At 57.8% G+C, this 15,830-nt stretch overlaps 1 protein-coding gene across 2 annotated transcripts; it reads right to left on the bottom strand.

Moving 5' to 3' along the window:
• Nucleotides 1-5,605: 5,605 nt before the first annotated feature.
• On the bottom strand, nt 5,606-14,836 carry Kctd7 (potassium channel tetramerization domain containing 7). Of its 2 annotated transcripts, none has more exons than XM_027948729.2 (4): nt 14,593-14,836; nt 11,468-11,676; nt 8,387-8,565; nt 5,606-8,000 (listed from the first exon to the last, which is right to left on the bottom strand). In XM_027948729.2, exons 1-4 carry the CDS (start codon nt 14,734-14,736, stop codon nt 7,624-7,626), a joined length of 909 nt encoding a protein of 302 aa, XP_027804530.1. In that variant the 5' UTR covers nt 14,737-14,836; the 3' UTR covers nt 5,606-7,623. The 2 variants fall into 2 exon arrangements, with proteins under 2 accessions (XP_027804530.1, XP_027804531.1); XM_027948730.2 differs by having other exon boundaries at nt 11,507-11,676.
• Nucleotides 14,837-15,830: the final 994 nt, after the last annotated feature.

Genomic DNA, 15,830 nt, shown 5'->3' with positions numbered 1-15,830 from the left:
GTCCCCAAAACCCCTCTTGTGACTGCTGTCCTCAGCCAGGAAGAGGCTGTCCAGGCTGTGTCTCCTGGGGGCCCTACGGTGTCACAGTGACGTGGGCCTGGGGCAGGAGGAAAGCTGCCGAACCTTTTCCTAAGACAGGGCGGAGCATTCCCACACATCGCAGTCCCCCCATTATCACGCAGCCACCTTGGATGGACAGTCTGGGAATTCCACCTGTGGGTCTCAATCCCCAGGTCCAGGTTGTCCCAGGGTGCTGCCACCACCAAGGGTTGGAATTGCCATTGCAACAGAAAGGGCAGGGACTGCTCACAGATGTGTCACTACAAGTGTCCACACTAACAGTGTGATGACAAAACTGCATTGCTGACTTCCACTTCTGGCTTCACAGAGGAACAGGGACTTGATTGATCCTCCTGACTTCAACAGTAAAATAACCTGGGAACACATGGAATGGTTGTTTTCAGACAACAGGCAGGAGAGGACAAAGATCAGTCAGGCGGCAGCGGAAGCCTCTGGGTGAGGGTGCAGCCCACAGCAGTGTGGCTACTCCTGAGGACCACTGAGGAGGGACTTCTTGTCCTCCCTGTCTGGAGACTTCCAAACAGCTGCACTTTCCAGAATAAACTTGGGCAATCGGGTAAAAGGGTGGCCCCTGTTTCAGCCAGTGGTGCTGTGGTGGGCTCCTCGGGGAAGTCACATTCCTGTTCAGAGCTCTTGGTGAACTGGGTTTCCAGGTAAAATGTTCAGATCCACTACCCCTTCGTGGGGTGGGGGAGGGTGGCTAGCTTCTCTTGGCCTCTCTCTCGGCCTCTCCCGTTGCTGTGGAGATAAACATGGAGCTTAAAGGACTTTACAGGATCCCTAGTGCGCGGGGATGCAGATTTTGTAGGATCCCCTCCTGCAGCTGTCCAGAGGGCTGAAAATGCTCTCCAAACCCCAACAGGCCAGATATGAAAAGACAGGGTCAGCTGCCCGAGAAAGGGGCAGGCACCCCGGGCACCGTGGTGAGCAGAGGGGAGGCGGGGACAGTGGGCAGGTACTCAGGGCTGGGCCCTGGGGCAGAGCAGCGGAGGCCCAGTTGGTGGTCGCGTGTTGTCAAATCAAGAGACTTCAACTCTAAAGGCATTTACAGAGGTTGTCACCTTCTAGGGACTTAAATCTCATCAGGATTCCATCCAGTCCCCTTTACAAAAGTGCCAAAGGCAGACATTTCTCCTGCTGGACTCTTGTTTCTCTCCTTTTCTCTTTTGTGGTGCTGGGGAAGGACGCCAGGCCAGTCTACCCCTGAGCACACCCCGGCCTTCACCTTGTTTCTTTTCCTGGGGCTCCAACTCCTTTTGTGGTACTTTGAGGTTCTATTTCTTTCTTTTTAATTTTTTTTTTTAGTTACACATAGACACAATATCTTTATTTTTTTGAGGTGCTGAGGATCAAACCCAGTGCCTCACATGTGCATGTCAGGCGCTCTGCCACTGAGCTGCAGTCCCAGCCCTGAGGTTCTATTTCTTTTTTTTTTTAGTATGTACTTTTTGTAGTTGTACACAATAAAATTTATTTTATTTATTTATATGTGGTGCTGAAGATTGAACCCAGGGCCTTGCACTTGCGAGGCGAGCGCTCTACCGCTGAGCCATAACCGCAGCCCCTCTATTTCTTGATTTTAGTGATGATTAAGTATGAATGCCCTATTTCCAAATCTACTTGGCAAAGAAACCTGCCAAGATCATACAGTGCAGAAAAAAAATCAGGTATAATACACAGATAATTCTCTAGAAGTTGTGCTTTCTGGAAGGGCAAATCACGACCTGCTCGTGGGCCCCTGCTACAGGCAGGACTTGTGGGTGGCCCAAGTCCTCCCCGCAGTGGCTGGAGTGCTCCTCTTTCCACATGGAGGGCAGCGGCCAGGGGTGCACTACAGCATGGACCATGAATGTTCCCCACAGGCCACGTGTCAAGAGCTTCGCTAAGGTACACACTGGCACATCCAGTACGTGGCAAGGAATCTCACCATGTGTACAACTATGACATGCCAATCAAGACAGGAAAGGCGGCATACCTGTGGTCACAGGCCGGTGGGCGGCTGGGAGGGGATGCCAGAGCCCCGGGTCAAGCCCAGCCCAGAGTCCACCTGAGGAAGACAGAGACAGAGGCTGGGTCTCCTGGGCCCCTCTTAGCACTATGGAAGCTGGCACGCAGTCTAAGAGCCGGTGCCAAGTGTGTCCTTGGGACATTTCCCCCAGGGTGACTGCAGAACCCTGGTCCTTTCTTGTCTTCTGTTTCCAGGCATGAGCTGAAGTCCACCAAGTCCTCAAGCCATGGTGTGCTGCCCAGGACCAATAGGTCAGACTGAAACCTTTTACTATGTGAACCGATTATCTCAGCCTTCGTCACAGGAAAGCTGGCTATTACAGGAGAGTCCCCGGATTCCCACCATCACTCCTCAGAGCAAACGTGAGGAAGGAGTCCTTAGTCCAGTGGTCAAGCTGCCTGTTCCCAGCCCTGCCCTCACTGCCACTGTGTGCAGGGCTGGGGAGGGTGAGCACTTCCGAGGAGGAAGTAAAATGTGGACCTACTAGAGAACCCAAATGTGAGGACTTTATGGTGACAACATCAGTTTTCCCTTGGACTCAGGGTACAGATGCAGGTGAGGTACTGAAGCTTACAGCTAATAAGATCTCTGTAGACCCTGCACTATGGGTGGTGCACTCCTCTAGTCCCAGCAGTTTGGGAGGCAGAGCCAGAAGGATCACAAGTTCAATGCCAGCCTCAGCAACTTAGGGAGACCCTGTCTCAAAATAAAAAAATGAAAAGGGACGTGGATGTGGCTCAGTGGTTAAGCACTCCCAGGTTCAATCCTCAGTACAAAAAAAGAAAAAGGAAAAAGATCATTGTAGAGATGAATGAGGAAGGAAAAAAGGCACAGATCATTCCTGCTCAGAGCAAGAGCCGCCTCCTCTTCACACACCTACTTCATTTAGAAGTGAAGGTGAAAGTCATGGTTTAAAAACAGAAATCAAGTCCAGGTATCCGCGAGGAAGAGAGGACACAAAGTTCAGGTAGTAGAGGAAGCCAAGGCCACGCCGCAGCTGGGCCAGTCGAATCACAGGTTGCAGCCAGCTGGGGAGGGGCCTGCGGGAGTCTGGAGGCCAGGGCAGGGCCCTTCTCCTCCCAATGGACATGCATCCCTCACCTGAAAGGCTTAGGATGGGGACTAGTTTCTCCCTCTTTGCAGATAAACAGGCTCTTGATGACACCCTGCTCTTCACAGGGACAAAACCACACTCCAGGGCACGTGACCCAGCACAGGGCCGGAGCAGGCTGGTTTCTCACCACAGCCCTGTGGATGGGCACCTTCCTTCTCTCCAGATGCCCCTGTTCACATGTGAGGGCAGCCCTGGTGAGCACCAGAGACTGGCTTCAGGGCAGCACTTGGGGAGGCCATGGACAGGGTCTGCCTGGGCCGCTGGGCTCCTCCTGCCCTTTCCCCCGCAGCGCAGCAGGCTGAAGGCCAAGGCCTTCCTCCCCACCTGCAGTCCTTCACAGAGGCCTTTGGAGGGCAGCGGCCTCCCCTCAGACAGCCCGCATGTCGCTGTGGGGCCTGCTGCTGTACAGCTGCACAGCACCATCTGTCCCCTCGGGCTCCAGTCAGGGTGTCGCTGTGTTGCCTGGGCAGGCCCTGGACTCCTGCCTCAGCCCCCAGCACCAGGGACCACAGGCGTGTGCCACACACCGGGCCTAGGGGCACTGTCTAACGCTGTCCCCTGGAACCCGTGCCCTTTACAGACTCTCAGGTAGACACGGCACCGCCCTGAGCCTCAGGGGGACAAGGTGCTGCCGTGGGAGGGCTCCGCTCCTGGGGATGGCACCGTGCAAGTCCTCCCCCACGCAGGGGAGGCTTGCCCTGTGTGCCAAGGCTCAGGCCAGGGGCCTGTGGCAAGGGTGATGCAGGCTCTTGTCCACTCACAATGATCCGAGCAGTCAGCGATGCAGCTGCGGGGCAGAGCCACCCAGCATCTCAGCCCTCACCTATGGCAGCTGACCACGGGGGTGACCTCCAGGAGCACCCTGATGGGCGTGCTGGTCTAAAGGTGCCCAGCTCTGCCCTCAGGGGATATGTGTGGTGACACAAGGAGGAGTGTCCCTCAGGAGCACTGTGGGCTGGGAGGACTGCACCCTGGAGCACATCTTCCCCGGGGTTCCTGCCAAAGCCCAGAGCTGTGTGCTATGGGGAGGAGGCTGGAGAGACCCCAGGGCCTCCGCAGGCCCTGCCTCCTGCCTCCAGCCTCCCACCTAGTGTAGCACCTGAAACTCCTTATTTGTTGGCCAAGTGGGGGGCAGAGGAGGGTGAGAGCGAGTCTCTGAGAACAGGCACAGCACCCTGTCCTAGTTCTCGACCTCGGAGCCATTGGAGGGCACCGGGGCTCCAGGCACAAACAGGCTCAGGCAGGCCCATGAGCACTCACAGAAGCACCCCTTGGGGCACAGACACCAACGCAGTACAGAAGACAGGGACCCAGGTCACTGCCATGCTCCTGAGGTCACTGCCGTTCCCACCTTCCCCACCCTGTAGCAGGTTTCTTCCAGAATTCCAAGAAATTCCCTTCCCAGCCCAGCCTTTTTCCTGTTGGCACTGGGGACTGAACCCAGGGGTGCTCTACCGCTGAGCAATACCCCCACCCCTTTTTACTTTTTGAGACAGGGTCTTTGTAAGTTGCTGAAGCTGACTTCTAAGTTTGAATCTTCCTGCCTCAGCCCCCTGAGTTGCTAGGGGGGCAGGTGTGCACCACTGCGCCCAGCAAAGCCTCTCTCTTTCAAGAACCACGAGATGTGCTTCATCTTCACACAAGAGCAACAGCAAAACAGTGCCCCAGAGGCCTAGTCACTTACACTGGAATCACGTGGACAGCAGGCACACGGGAGGGCAGCATCTCAACTCCCCCTGGAGGAGGCACTGCAAGCTGCTTTGTCTCAACCCCTGAAATGACACTGACCTCACCCCATGCTCTGTCCTCCAGCAAGTGTCAGAACAGGAAGGTCACAGCAGCCTGAGGGGTAGCCCTCAGCAGCCCATGGCACCAGGTGGCCAGTTGAGGGGCGGAGGTGTTTCAATGTGGCTTCGCTTTAGTCATTTTTGTTGAATTTTGTCACGGCTAGCACTGCCCCACAAGGTCCTGTTCTCCACCTGCCAAGTGGAAGGGAAGGGCAGCTCCTTGGCAGGCACTGGCTGGCCACCCCCTCAGCCGTGGACACGCATCCCTTCTAGTGGAGGGCCATGGGTGGCCCTGGGAGCTCTCCTACCCACCCTTCCTGGCCCCTGAGGTCACAAGGATGGCCTTGGAGACGCAGCTTCCACTGCACACCACCACCCAGCGGCATGGTCACCTGGCCGAAACTTCTCAGAAGAGAAGGCCATGCTGGGCCCCGATTCCCTCACTCGCCTTAGGAAGTGCTCCAGGAGGCAGAGCAGGTAGACAGACATGAGCGTGGAGGGCACAGGAGGACATCTAGGTACACCTGCTCCACTAGCCACGGGAAGAATTGCAATGATTATGCTCCTCAGCATGAACAAAGCTCTTCTGCCACAAAAAAGTAGAAAGGTCGCTAATTAAAAGAAAACAAAGGATTTTTTTGTTGTTTGTAGAAAAAGAAACCCACATGGTTCTGACAAGTCTTTGCCGACTCCCCCACACACTGAGCAGGACGGGGGGCAGGTGCAGTGGGCACTGCTACAAGCCCCAGCACTCAGGACACCCCCAGACACTGTGCAGGATGGGGGCAGGTGCAACGGGCACTGCTACAAGTCCCAGCACTCAGGGGGCTGAGGAGGCAGGATTGTGTGAGCCCAGGAGGTCAAGGCCAGCTGGACTCAACAGGAGGGTGAGACCACTTCTAGGGAGGAGCCTCAGGCTGGTGCCCAGTGTCCCCTCGGCCGGTCTTCCTGCCCCCCGAGCCTTGTCTCCTCCCCTCCCCACAGTGGCAGAGAACTCACCACTGAGGATAGCATGAAGAATGGGGAAATGGGCAGCTCCAGCAGAAGCCAGAGGGACAGTGTCCTTGGCCAGCACCCTGCAACCCGGGCAACCTTTAGGACCTGCTCCTGGGCACGAGTGGCCCTGGGCAGACCAGTTTTCTCCCATCCTGCAGGTGTGGAGGACAACAGCCAAGCTCCCTGATGCTCATGGCAGTGCTCGGTAGGAAGCCAAGGGCCCCAGGGGGGCCCCAGACCAGGCACTCCTCTGGAAGCATCTGCCACAGTCCCTCAGAGAGAAGCATAGGAGCAGCAGGGAGCCCCCTCAAGTGGACGGCCTCCCTGTCAGAGCAGGGTCAGTCACTGCAGGAATGTCGGCTTTGGAACAGACGACTGTGTTCTTGAGAATGAGAGGAAATGCGAGTCTTGGACCAGGAATGACAGCCCTGTCCTCTCAGACCGAGTTTCCACCGTCCCACCCTCCCAGGAGTGAGATGGGAACTCCCTGGACTCTCCCTGGACTCTCCTCCCACTGGGATCAGGATGAAGGACTCAGCCAGGGTCCCGACATGGCCCTCTCTTCCTCAGTAGGACGTAGCCACCTCCACCTGAGCTTCTCATTGGCTACTTAGTGCAGTGAGGCTGAGCTCAATGATGCTCTCTCCCTTGGTTTTTTTGAGACAGGGTCTTGCTCTGTTGCCAGGCTGGTACTGAACTTGGGCCTCATGCTGTCCTCCCACCCCAGCCTCCTGAGCAGTGGGGACCACAGGTGCAGCCCAGTCCTGGCTCGTCAACTCTTCACATATAAGATCTCTCCCTCTGGAGTCACCCCGAGTCGTCCAGGACACCACTGACAGCAAGGAGCCCGACGCAGGGACACTGCACAGCTCTCTCTGGAGGATGAGAGCCCACTGCCCAGCTAGGGCCCCAAGCTGCAGACAGAGTGACATGGAAACAAGTGGTAGAGGCCACCGAGGGCCCTCCTCTGCCGACAGGGGGGGGCAGGCCTGGGCACTTCTCCAGAGCAGACCCTGGGGGAGGGCATCGGCAAGAAGAGCAATAGGGTCTGGGAAGGCCCCTCCAGCTCAGTGTGAGGGACCCGGACAGGTGTCAGGGTGTTCTGGCTGGCAGAGGACAGGCGTCCCATCCGCTGCACTCCCGTGATACTGAGAAGATGCCCTGCTGTAAACATGGTGGTGTCCTATGGCTGTCCTAGTACGTGGCTTTGGCAATAAGGGCCACATCTCCAAGAGGCGCGGGGAACTGTTCTGAGGAGGTCTCCTCACCCCCTGCCAGGGCAGGCGCAGGGCAGAGCCCACACGCCCGGTCCACACGGCTGCCCTGGGCCCAGGAGGGCACCCTCATGCCCATGCAGCGTCCTCTCGGGCAGCAGCCTCACCGGAACCTCTCTGCGCCTCCTGCTGAAGCCCTGGCTGGACCCGGCCAGCCACAGGTGCAGGCTGCCATGCCCAGGAAAAGGCGTGGGAGCCTGGTCCCTGTCCTGAGGGCCACAAGCTCTGAGACTAGCCCTGAGGCTGCACCTGTCCCAAGAAGCTGTGCCTTGGGACTTGGTCCTGCCCTGGGTTCTGGGACAGCTGCAGCCCCTGGATTCTGGGACAGCAGAGCCACCGAGGAGGGGAGGCCTCCCTCGCTGCTCACCACCAGGTGATCTTGAACTCGTAGATGGGGCGCTTGCAGTAGTAGTGGTTGACCAGGTGCTTGTCGCACACCCCGATGCACTGGTGGTCCACCGTGAGGCCCTGGGCCGCCAGGTCGGTGACCAGGCAGTGCAGCAGGTCGTAGACGTCCGCCACGGCCTCCCAGGGCCCAAAGGACACGTCCACCTCACAGTGGTGCTCAAAGAGTTGACCATCACTTTCGCTCCGCTCGAAGCGTAGGGAATTGAGCAGCGGACACTCGTACGGCGTGATGGGCATTTCCTCCTTGAAGACGCAGACCTTGAGCTTGGCAAAGCGCGCCTTGCGCTGCACCGCCCGCAGCCGCGCGATCTCCACGATCCGCTCCAGGTGGTCTACGGGCAACACAGTACCAGTCATGGGCAGGGCGGCAGGGGCCAAGGGAGCGCCCAGACAGCGGGACGCCGGGACCCAGGCTGAGCTGGGGCGGGGGGCTGGGGGCCCACTGGCACAAGCCTGAACAAGGTCACGGCTCCTCGAGCATTAGGGGGCCAGCAGCGGAGGCTGCCCTCCGAACACGCTGCCCCGCAAGCCAGCGGTCCCTTCAGCCTGGGCCGGAGTCTCCAGCACCACCCAGGGAGGATGTCCGCCCACTTAACGTGATCTGGTGGAACCTTGGACCCCCTTGCTCTGGCGGGAACCCAGGCCCCGGAGACCCAGGCACTGACCCGTGCCCTGTGGACCCCCCGGACCCCAGACGGACAGGGCCCTTGACCCTCACCTTTGTAGTAGGGCATGAGCCCCAGGAAGGCCTGGCGCACCTTCTCGCCCTTGAGCGGCTGCACGTTCTCCAGCTGCTCCAGCAGCGGCCCGATGGCGTAGTACTGGGCCTCCTTGTGCACGGCGCGCACGCGCTCCCGCGGCGGCAGGTCTCCCGAGCGCAGGAAGTTCAGCACGTCCCTAAGTGGGGAGAGGACAGGATTGGCCAGAAGCCCACCAGCCTGGGCTGGAGCACAGGGCCTGGACCAAGGCCAGCAGTGCCGTGTGGTTAAGTGAACCTGACCTCCACTTTTGCAAAATAAAATAATAAAGCGCCTCGCAACGTCTCACGCTGACACGAGAGCATCGGAAAACTCCCAGCGGTGTGACTAGTTGCCTTAGTCAGTGTTGTCATTACTGTTGTCCTTATTAGGAGCTCACAGGTACGGTTAGAAGATAGGATCTTTACATGCACATACAGATGTACCGCTTTCACACGGAAGGTCATGACTGAAGCAAGTCCCCGGGTGCAGGAAGGAAGGAAAGATGGCCGAGAGGGGCGTCCAGCTTACCACCCAGCTGCAGCCCCCACCCAAATACACCCATCTCAATTACAAAATCCAGTTACCGGTGTAAGCAGGCAACACATTCTCACAACCACCACCCAAACCCAGGTACAGAATGACTCACCTCTGGGGCTCCCTGCCCTTCCAGGTCAGTCCCACCTACAAGGTGGGCTGGGTGGGCCTGAGACTCACAGGGCAGGCTGCAGCTCTCCTAGCCGCTCCCCCTCCGACATACTGGCTCTCAGATGTACCTGCCCAGAGGGTCTGCTCCTGCTCACTGCTCCTTTCACTCCTCATTTAAGTGGCACATCACTGAAGGTGATGACTACTCTCCATTCATCCATCCTCTGGTGATGGGCGCTGGGGCTAGCTCCAGCTTTTGGCTGTCACAGAGCATGACACCTCACCCTCCTGGTGAGGTCTCTGAGACAGGCGCTAACTTCTGCTGGGCACTGTGGGAAGTGGCGGGTACCCAGGCGCTGCTGCACTCCACACTCCCACCAGCTCGGCCTGGGCATGCCACCTGGTGCCCATCCCCACCATCAAGGAAACAAAACGCCAGACCCCAGTGTTGGGACCAACTGGTCTCAGGACTAAAAAAAATCACATATATTTTCTTCAAAAAAATTCCATCCTTCTAACTCTGTTTTCAGATTCTTTGAGTTAGTGCTGAGTGTTCCGCCCCACTGCTGATGGGATGGGAGGGGACCGGTAAATCCAGGACCCAGCGGTGGCCTCGGGAACTGGCCTGCACTCAGTGCAACCTGCTGGGGAGCACTGGAGACCTGTCGGTGCCAGCCGCTGCCCACTGCTGCCCACGCAGTCCTCTCGGCAGCCTCAGCGTGGTGCTCTCCACCTCTGTTCTAAAGGACCTGGGGGTCCAGGGAGGTCCCGGAAACCTCTGCTGCAGGGGACCAGCCGCCAGAGGCACAGACCGGCTGCCTCTCAGCCCACAGCCACAATGCCCAGGCCTTGAGAGGTATGCAGACCACAGCGCCCTGTGCTGACCACAATGGGGACTGCCCCAGGAGGCACCCGCGTAGCCTCTGTGGGTCCTGGAACAGGAGCTGCACACCTCTGCTTAGGGTGCACCACTGGCTTACCACCATCCAGCTTACCACCCAGGCATGCTGCCACTTCTTGCCTCCGGTTGTGGCCTGGCCAGGGTCTAGCATATGCCAGCTATGGCCACCTGAGTGTGGGCATTTGGCCTGGGGTCGAACCCTGACCCCCTCCTCATAGCCCCTTCTAAAGCTGGTCCTCGGGGGCTGGGGATGTGGCTCAAGCGGTAGCGCGCTCGCCTGGAATGCGTGCGGCGCGGGTTCGATCCTCAGCACCACATACACACAAAGATGTTGTGTCCGCCGAAAACTAAAAAATAAATATTAAAAAAAAATTCTCTCTTAAAAAAAAAATAAATAAATAAAATAAAGCTGGTCCTCGGGGGTCTTCAGCAAACCTCCAGGCGCTCTGAGAAACAAGACCTCAGGGCAAGGCCAGCTGAGAGTGCCACCTGCAAACAAAGACCTTTTTGTAGTTCCACGAGTGAGGTGACACTTTGTTTTCCCAGCATCAGAGGCAGCTGACAGCCCACTGGGACACCCAGATGCTTCAAAGCAGATCATTAGCCAGAAGCCTCTTGCTGAGCACAGAAGTGACCCTTCCCCCAGTGCAGGCAGCACAGAGGTGCCATGTGTGCAGTCTGCCTCCCTGGACACGTGCTTCAAGGTCAAGGACCACACTGGTTCTGAGTCATCTCCACTCCACTGAAGGAACAAAAATCCCAGCCAAATACTCTGAAGAGCACCTGGCCAGAGGTCACACCAAAGCTCCTCGATCCTGAGAGTCCATGAAGCAGCCGTAACTCCTCTTGTCACCAAGAGAAACTGAAGCAGAGAGTCCTAGGATCTTTATGAAGCCTTTCCTTCAGAAGGGCTTTTCTTTTTGACCTTGAGTGTTCACATCTTTTAGTGTTAAAATCACAGGAACAAAGGGTTGGTCTGTTTAAGACTTTTCTTGGCAAACAGGTATATGGGCATGCTGGTCAGCCCCACCTCAGCTGTCTCCGTCTTATGACTTGGCCACGCTGAGCCCAGGATCCCAGTGCTCAGTGAGATTACACCTGGCCTCTCCAGGCAGGTGACTACTACCCAGGAGTCAGACTGCACAGGATAGATGGGATTTGTTTTGTTTTGGTTTTGGTCTGGGTGTTGCAGCCAGGGGCTTAACCACTGAGCCACATCCCCAGTCCTTTTATATGTTTTATTTAGAGGCAGGGTCTAGCTGAGTTGCTGAGGCTGACCTTGAACTCACGATCCTCTGCCTCAGGTGTGCTCCTGGGTGCCGGGCTTCCGTGTTTCATCCCATCCAGCTGGTGTGTGATGCTGGGATCTCTCTGGCTGTCCTGTCTCCACTGGCAAAGCGACTCAAAATTCTGCCCCAATGCATGAACCCATTTACCAACCCCACGTTACCCCCCTGCCCTCTAGGTGCCAGGTACCATGCCGAGGCCCCAGACCTGAGCCCAGGTAACTCACTTGCCAGGACTGCAAAGTGGACGGTGGATGGAGACGTACCCAAAGTGTGTGCCATCTCGGTCGATGAAGTACCGGCCCTCTGCGTCTGTGGGGATGTAATGTCGCCCGCTGAACATGGCAGCCAGCATGGTGTCCTCGTAACGCCGCAGAGTGGACAGGCGTGTTGTGAAGTGAGCCCCTCCGATGTTAAGGGGGACAACCTCAGGAAACTGGAAGGAACAACCAGAGCCCTCAGGCAGTGGGGGCGAGTGGGCTTCCCACCTGCAGTCTGCTCGGTCTGCTGCTGCCACCTGTCCGCTCAGCCTGCTGCTGCCACCTGTCTGCTCAGCCTCTGCAAGCCGAGCCCTGGTCTGGATGGTCCTCTCTTTCCCCTCCCTCCTCCTCCATCCTCCAGTTGCTAAGTCCTGCATCCCACTCCGGGAGCTCGTAATCAGGCCTCTGCTCTCAGAGTCCAAGACCTCCCTGTCCTCCCTGCACTTCCTCAGCTTGTTGTCCTCCTGCCCTGGCTTGCGCTGCCTTCTGTGACCGCTCTTCCTCTGTCCACTAGTCAATGAAATCACCCCAGCTGGAGGTGCAGGCTGTGCACTGCAGAGGGGACCTTGGATGGAGGTGACCTGCCAAGCTGCCAACCCGTGGGTCTCCTCTTCTGATCCACTCCAGGCACCAGGCAGATCCTTCTCAAGGCTCCTGTCCAAGTCCCTCCTCTGTGGGTCTGGCTGCTCCACTGCCCCTTCTGCCCAGCACACTCACCCCCACTCCACGCACAGTCCTGCCTCAGCACCCAGCACAACCTGCTGCTGACCTGCTTCACTAGACCTCGGCTCGCCAAGGGGACAGCCTGCTGGCAGCAGAGATCAGCAGATGTCTGCTGAGGGTCCAGCCAGTCCTTGTCCCTCCCTTGCTCCATTCCTGTCCCTCTCACTCTGCAGAAAGAGATGATCAGTCCCCAGTTCACCTGAGGCCCGGGAGGCAAGGGCTTGGGGAGGACAGAAAGACAGACTTGCTCTGGGAAACTCAGAGCCCTACGATGTCAGGTGGCATTCAATTGCCATGGCTCCTACCAAACTGCAAAGAGACGAAGCCAGGCCTCTAACTTCCCCAAGGCTTCCTCCAGGCCAACTAGAGTTCTATCCTGGTCTAGTCAAAGTCTCTGTGCATCTATTCAGGCAGTCACATAAAGTTGGATGTAAAGATGTGACGTGGCTGGGGTTGTGCCTCAAGCGGTAGCGCGCTCGCCTGGCATGCGTGCGGCCTGGGTTCGATCCTTAGCACCACATACAAACAAAGATGTTATGTCCGCCGAGAACTAAAAATTAAATAGTAAAAAAAAATGTGTTATTATAAAAAAAAGAGATGTGACGTGATACACACCTAAGGCCCGGCTCACAGTGAAGACCTGAGGTTTACAGATGGAGGAAGGAAGGAAACAAGCAGATTTTGTAGGTATGTGCTGACTCCCATGCACCCAGAGGGTGCTTCCTCTACAAGCCTTCTTCACCCATTGGATGTGCACACCAAGGACTCAAATACTGTTTTGGAATAATAATACTTTATATTTCTGGAGCTCTTTTAATCTTTTCTAAGGATATTTGATACCAAACTATGTATTTGTTCCATGTTAGGGATGAGAATTGAAACAGATGAAAAAAAGCTGCAGAGAGTATGTGTAGAATTTTGCTTGTCTTTACAGGTTTCCAAGATGCCAGGCATTCAGGGCTCTAAGTCTTGCCTGCACCTGTCTCCTCCCCAGAGGTGTGTGTGTGTGTGTGTGTGTGTGTGTGTGTAGGGGGTGCTGGGAAATCAAGCCCAGAGCCTTACACCTGCCAGGCAGATGCTCTACCACTGGGCTACAGCACCATCGTGAAAAACAGTAATGGAGGGCTGGGATGCAGCTCAGTGCTTGCCTTGCATGTGTGAGGCCCTGGGTTCAATCCCAGAACCACAAAGCAAAACAAAACAAAGGTAGACGGGTGTGGTGGCACACACCTGTAATCCCAGTTATTGGGGAGGAGGAGTCAGGAGGATCACAAGTTCAAGACCAGCCTGGACAACTTAAGTGAAATCCTGTCTCAAAAAAAAAAAAAAAAAGGTAATCAAAACACAGTTTTGGTGCTCACTTGGAGCACTGGCGCTCCAGTCTGTAGTTCTTGTGCCCTTTCCCTCAAGCCACATCATTTCCTCAATGACAGTGCACAAAACTATGTCTCTGCTGGCTATTTTTCCCAGCTGCAGAGAGTATGTGTAGAATTTTGCTTGTCTTCACAGGTTTCCAAGATGCCAGGCATTCAGGGCTCTAAGATGCTCTTTGCAGCCCAGGGCCTCACCCAGCCCAGCCTTCCGTGTCCAGCAATACTCCTAGCCTCTGACTTCAGGGTCCACCCTCCTTACCCTTTCCCCTGAGGGTCTCTTTAGTGATAGTATGGTACACACAATTAGAACCAGTGAAGCCACAGTGCAGGGGCACCGCAGCTGCTGGGGGAGACTTCTCTTCCTGCATCTGCTCCTCACCTGCAGGTAGCCCTGCCTGCCCCTGGGCAGCCTCCCTGGCTTCTCTGGAAGACCCCATCATCTCCTGGGAAGAGCTGGCTCACCCACCCCGCTCCAGACACAAACTTAGGATGCAACCTCCCGGCCTCTGTGGACTCTGGCCAGCTGGTGTTGGAAAGAGGGGTAGGGACACGCCTGACCTGCCACACCCCAGTGGGCTTTGCAGGAGAGCAGGGAAGCTCCAGTTGCCCCTGCTCTCTCAGGTGGGCCCTGCCAGCACCTGTTCCCCACCCCTGCCCAAGCCCCAGCCCCAGCCCACCCAAGTGGGTCCTGCTGCACCCCCCCTTTCAGTCTTGCCTGCATCTGTCCCCTCCCCAGGTCGGTCCTGCCTGCACCTGTCTCCCCCCCAGGTCGGTCCTGCCTGCACCAGTCCCTTCCCCAGGTCGGTCCTCTGCACCTGCTCCCCCTGCCCCGCCCCAGGTCGGTCCTGCCTGCACCTGTTCCCTCCCCAGGTCGGTCCTGCGTGAACCTGTCCCCTCCCCAGGTCGGTCCTCCCTGCAACTGTCCCCGCCCCACCCCGCTCCAGGTGGGTCCTGCCTGCACCTGTCCCACCGCCCCGCCCCGCCTGGGTCCGCTACCTCCTGTGGTAGCAGCGGCAGCGCGTGGCCCGCCTGCGTGGCCGTCGGCGTGGCCGGCTCCAGAAAGTCGTCCTCGGCGTCGGAGCTGGACATGGCACCGTCAGGGCGACGGCTGTCTGGCTCCCGCCCCGTGACTACCACCATCCCTCTGGCTCTGGGCGGTGGGCGCGGCTGCGGGCGGGGAGGGCGGTGGCCGCGGGCTCTAGCGCTGGGCAGCGCAGGGCATGACGCGGCTGCCGGGCGGGCGGAGCAGCGGAACCTGCGCGGAAAGAAGGCGAAGGCGGTGGCTAGCAGCGCGGCCCAGGAGGCCGATCCCCGGCCGCCTCCTGCCATTGGTCGAGGCCGCTGCGACTCCGCCCTGATTGGCAGCAAGCTTGCCCAGTGGCGGAGGCAGCGCGAGAGGCCTGCGCGGGCGCGGCCTATGGGAGCGGGCCTGCTCGCCTGCCCCGCTCCGATTGGTGCTCCGGACGCGGATGCGCGCTCGCGGGGGCGTGCTCGGGGCGGGAGGGGCAGCTCCACCAGAGGACACGGCCCTGAGGCTGGAGGATGCAGCTTGGGCACCGCGCTGGACCCTCCGCGTGGATGCGCGGTACAGTCCGCCGGCGTCCCGCTGAGCCCTTGCCTTTCGTTGCGTGACCCGCGTTGTGGGCGGGGAAGCCGTCTGGGCCGGGTCGCCCTCCGAGAGCCTTCTAGGGGTGGAGGCTGAAGATCCAGTTCCTCACGTGATCCTCCGGAGTTGGCAGGAAAGGAAAGGAAGCTGAGAGGACCGGAGTCAGGGAGGTCAGCGACAAGCGGCTGGAGCAGCACTTCCACCGCTGGGCCAGTCGCACTCCGGTTGTAGGAACTCCCTAATCCAGAGCTGCGTCAGAATCGCTGCAGGGGCCTGGTGCAGAGGCCAGCCCCGGTGTCGCCCCAGCACCGATCCGGCCGCCTGGCGCGTCCCCTCCAAGCAGCACCGCCCCATAGTAAGGCCCCCGAGGCTTCCTCTTATCTGCCATTTCGCTGTAACCTTTTCAGAAGTACTAATAACAAAATTTCCTCTTTTCACCCTTACCATTAGGATGTTTCAGTTTGTAGCAGAAATCTCAGCCAAAAGTGGTGTAGAAAGTAAGAGTGTCATTATCTTACGTAACAAGAAGCCTGCGCAGATCTAGGGTGGTCCCTTAACCAACTCAACAGGGGCCTTAAACCAGCTTCCTTGGTTCATCCACTCTGCCAAGTGGCCTCCCCCTCAGGAA

This window comes from Marmota flaviventris, chromosome 19 (genome assembly GCF_047511675.1).
Source record: "Marmota flaviventris isolate mMarFla1 chromosome 19, mMarFla1.hap1, whole genome shotgun sequence".
In the NCBI taxonomy this organism is placed as follows: domain Eukaryota; kingdom Metazoa; phylum Chordata; class Mammalia; order Rodentia; family Sciuridae; genus Marmota; species Marmota flaviventris.
This window is presented reverse-complemented; position numbering and strand designations above follow the sequence as displayed.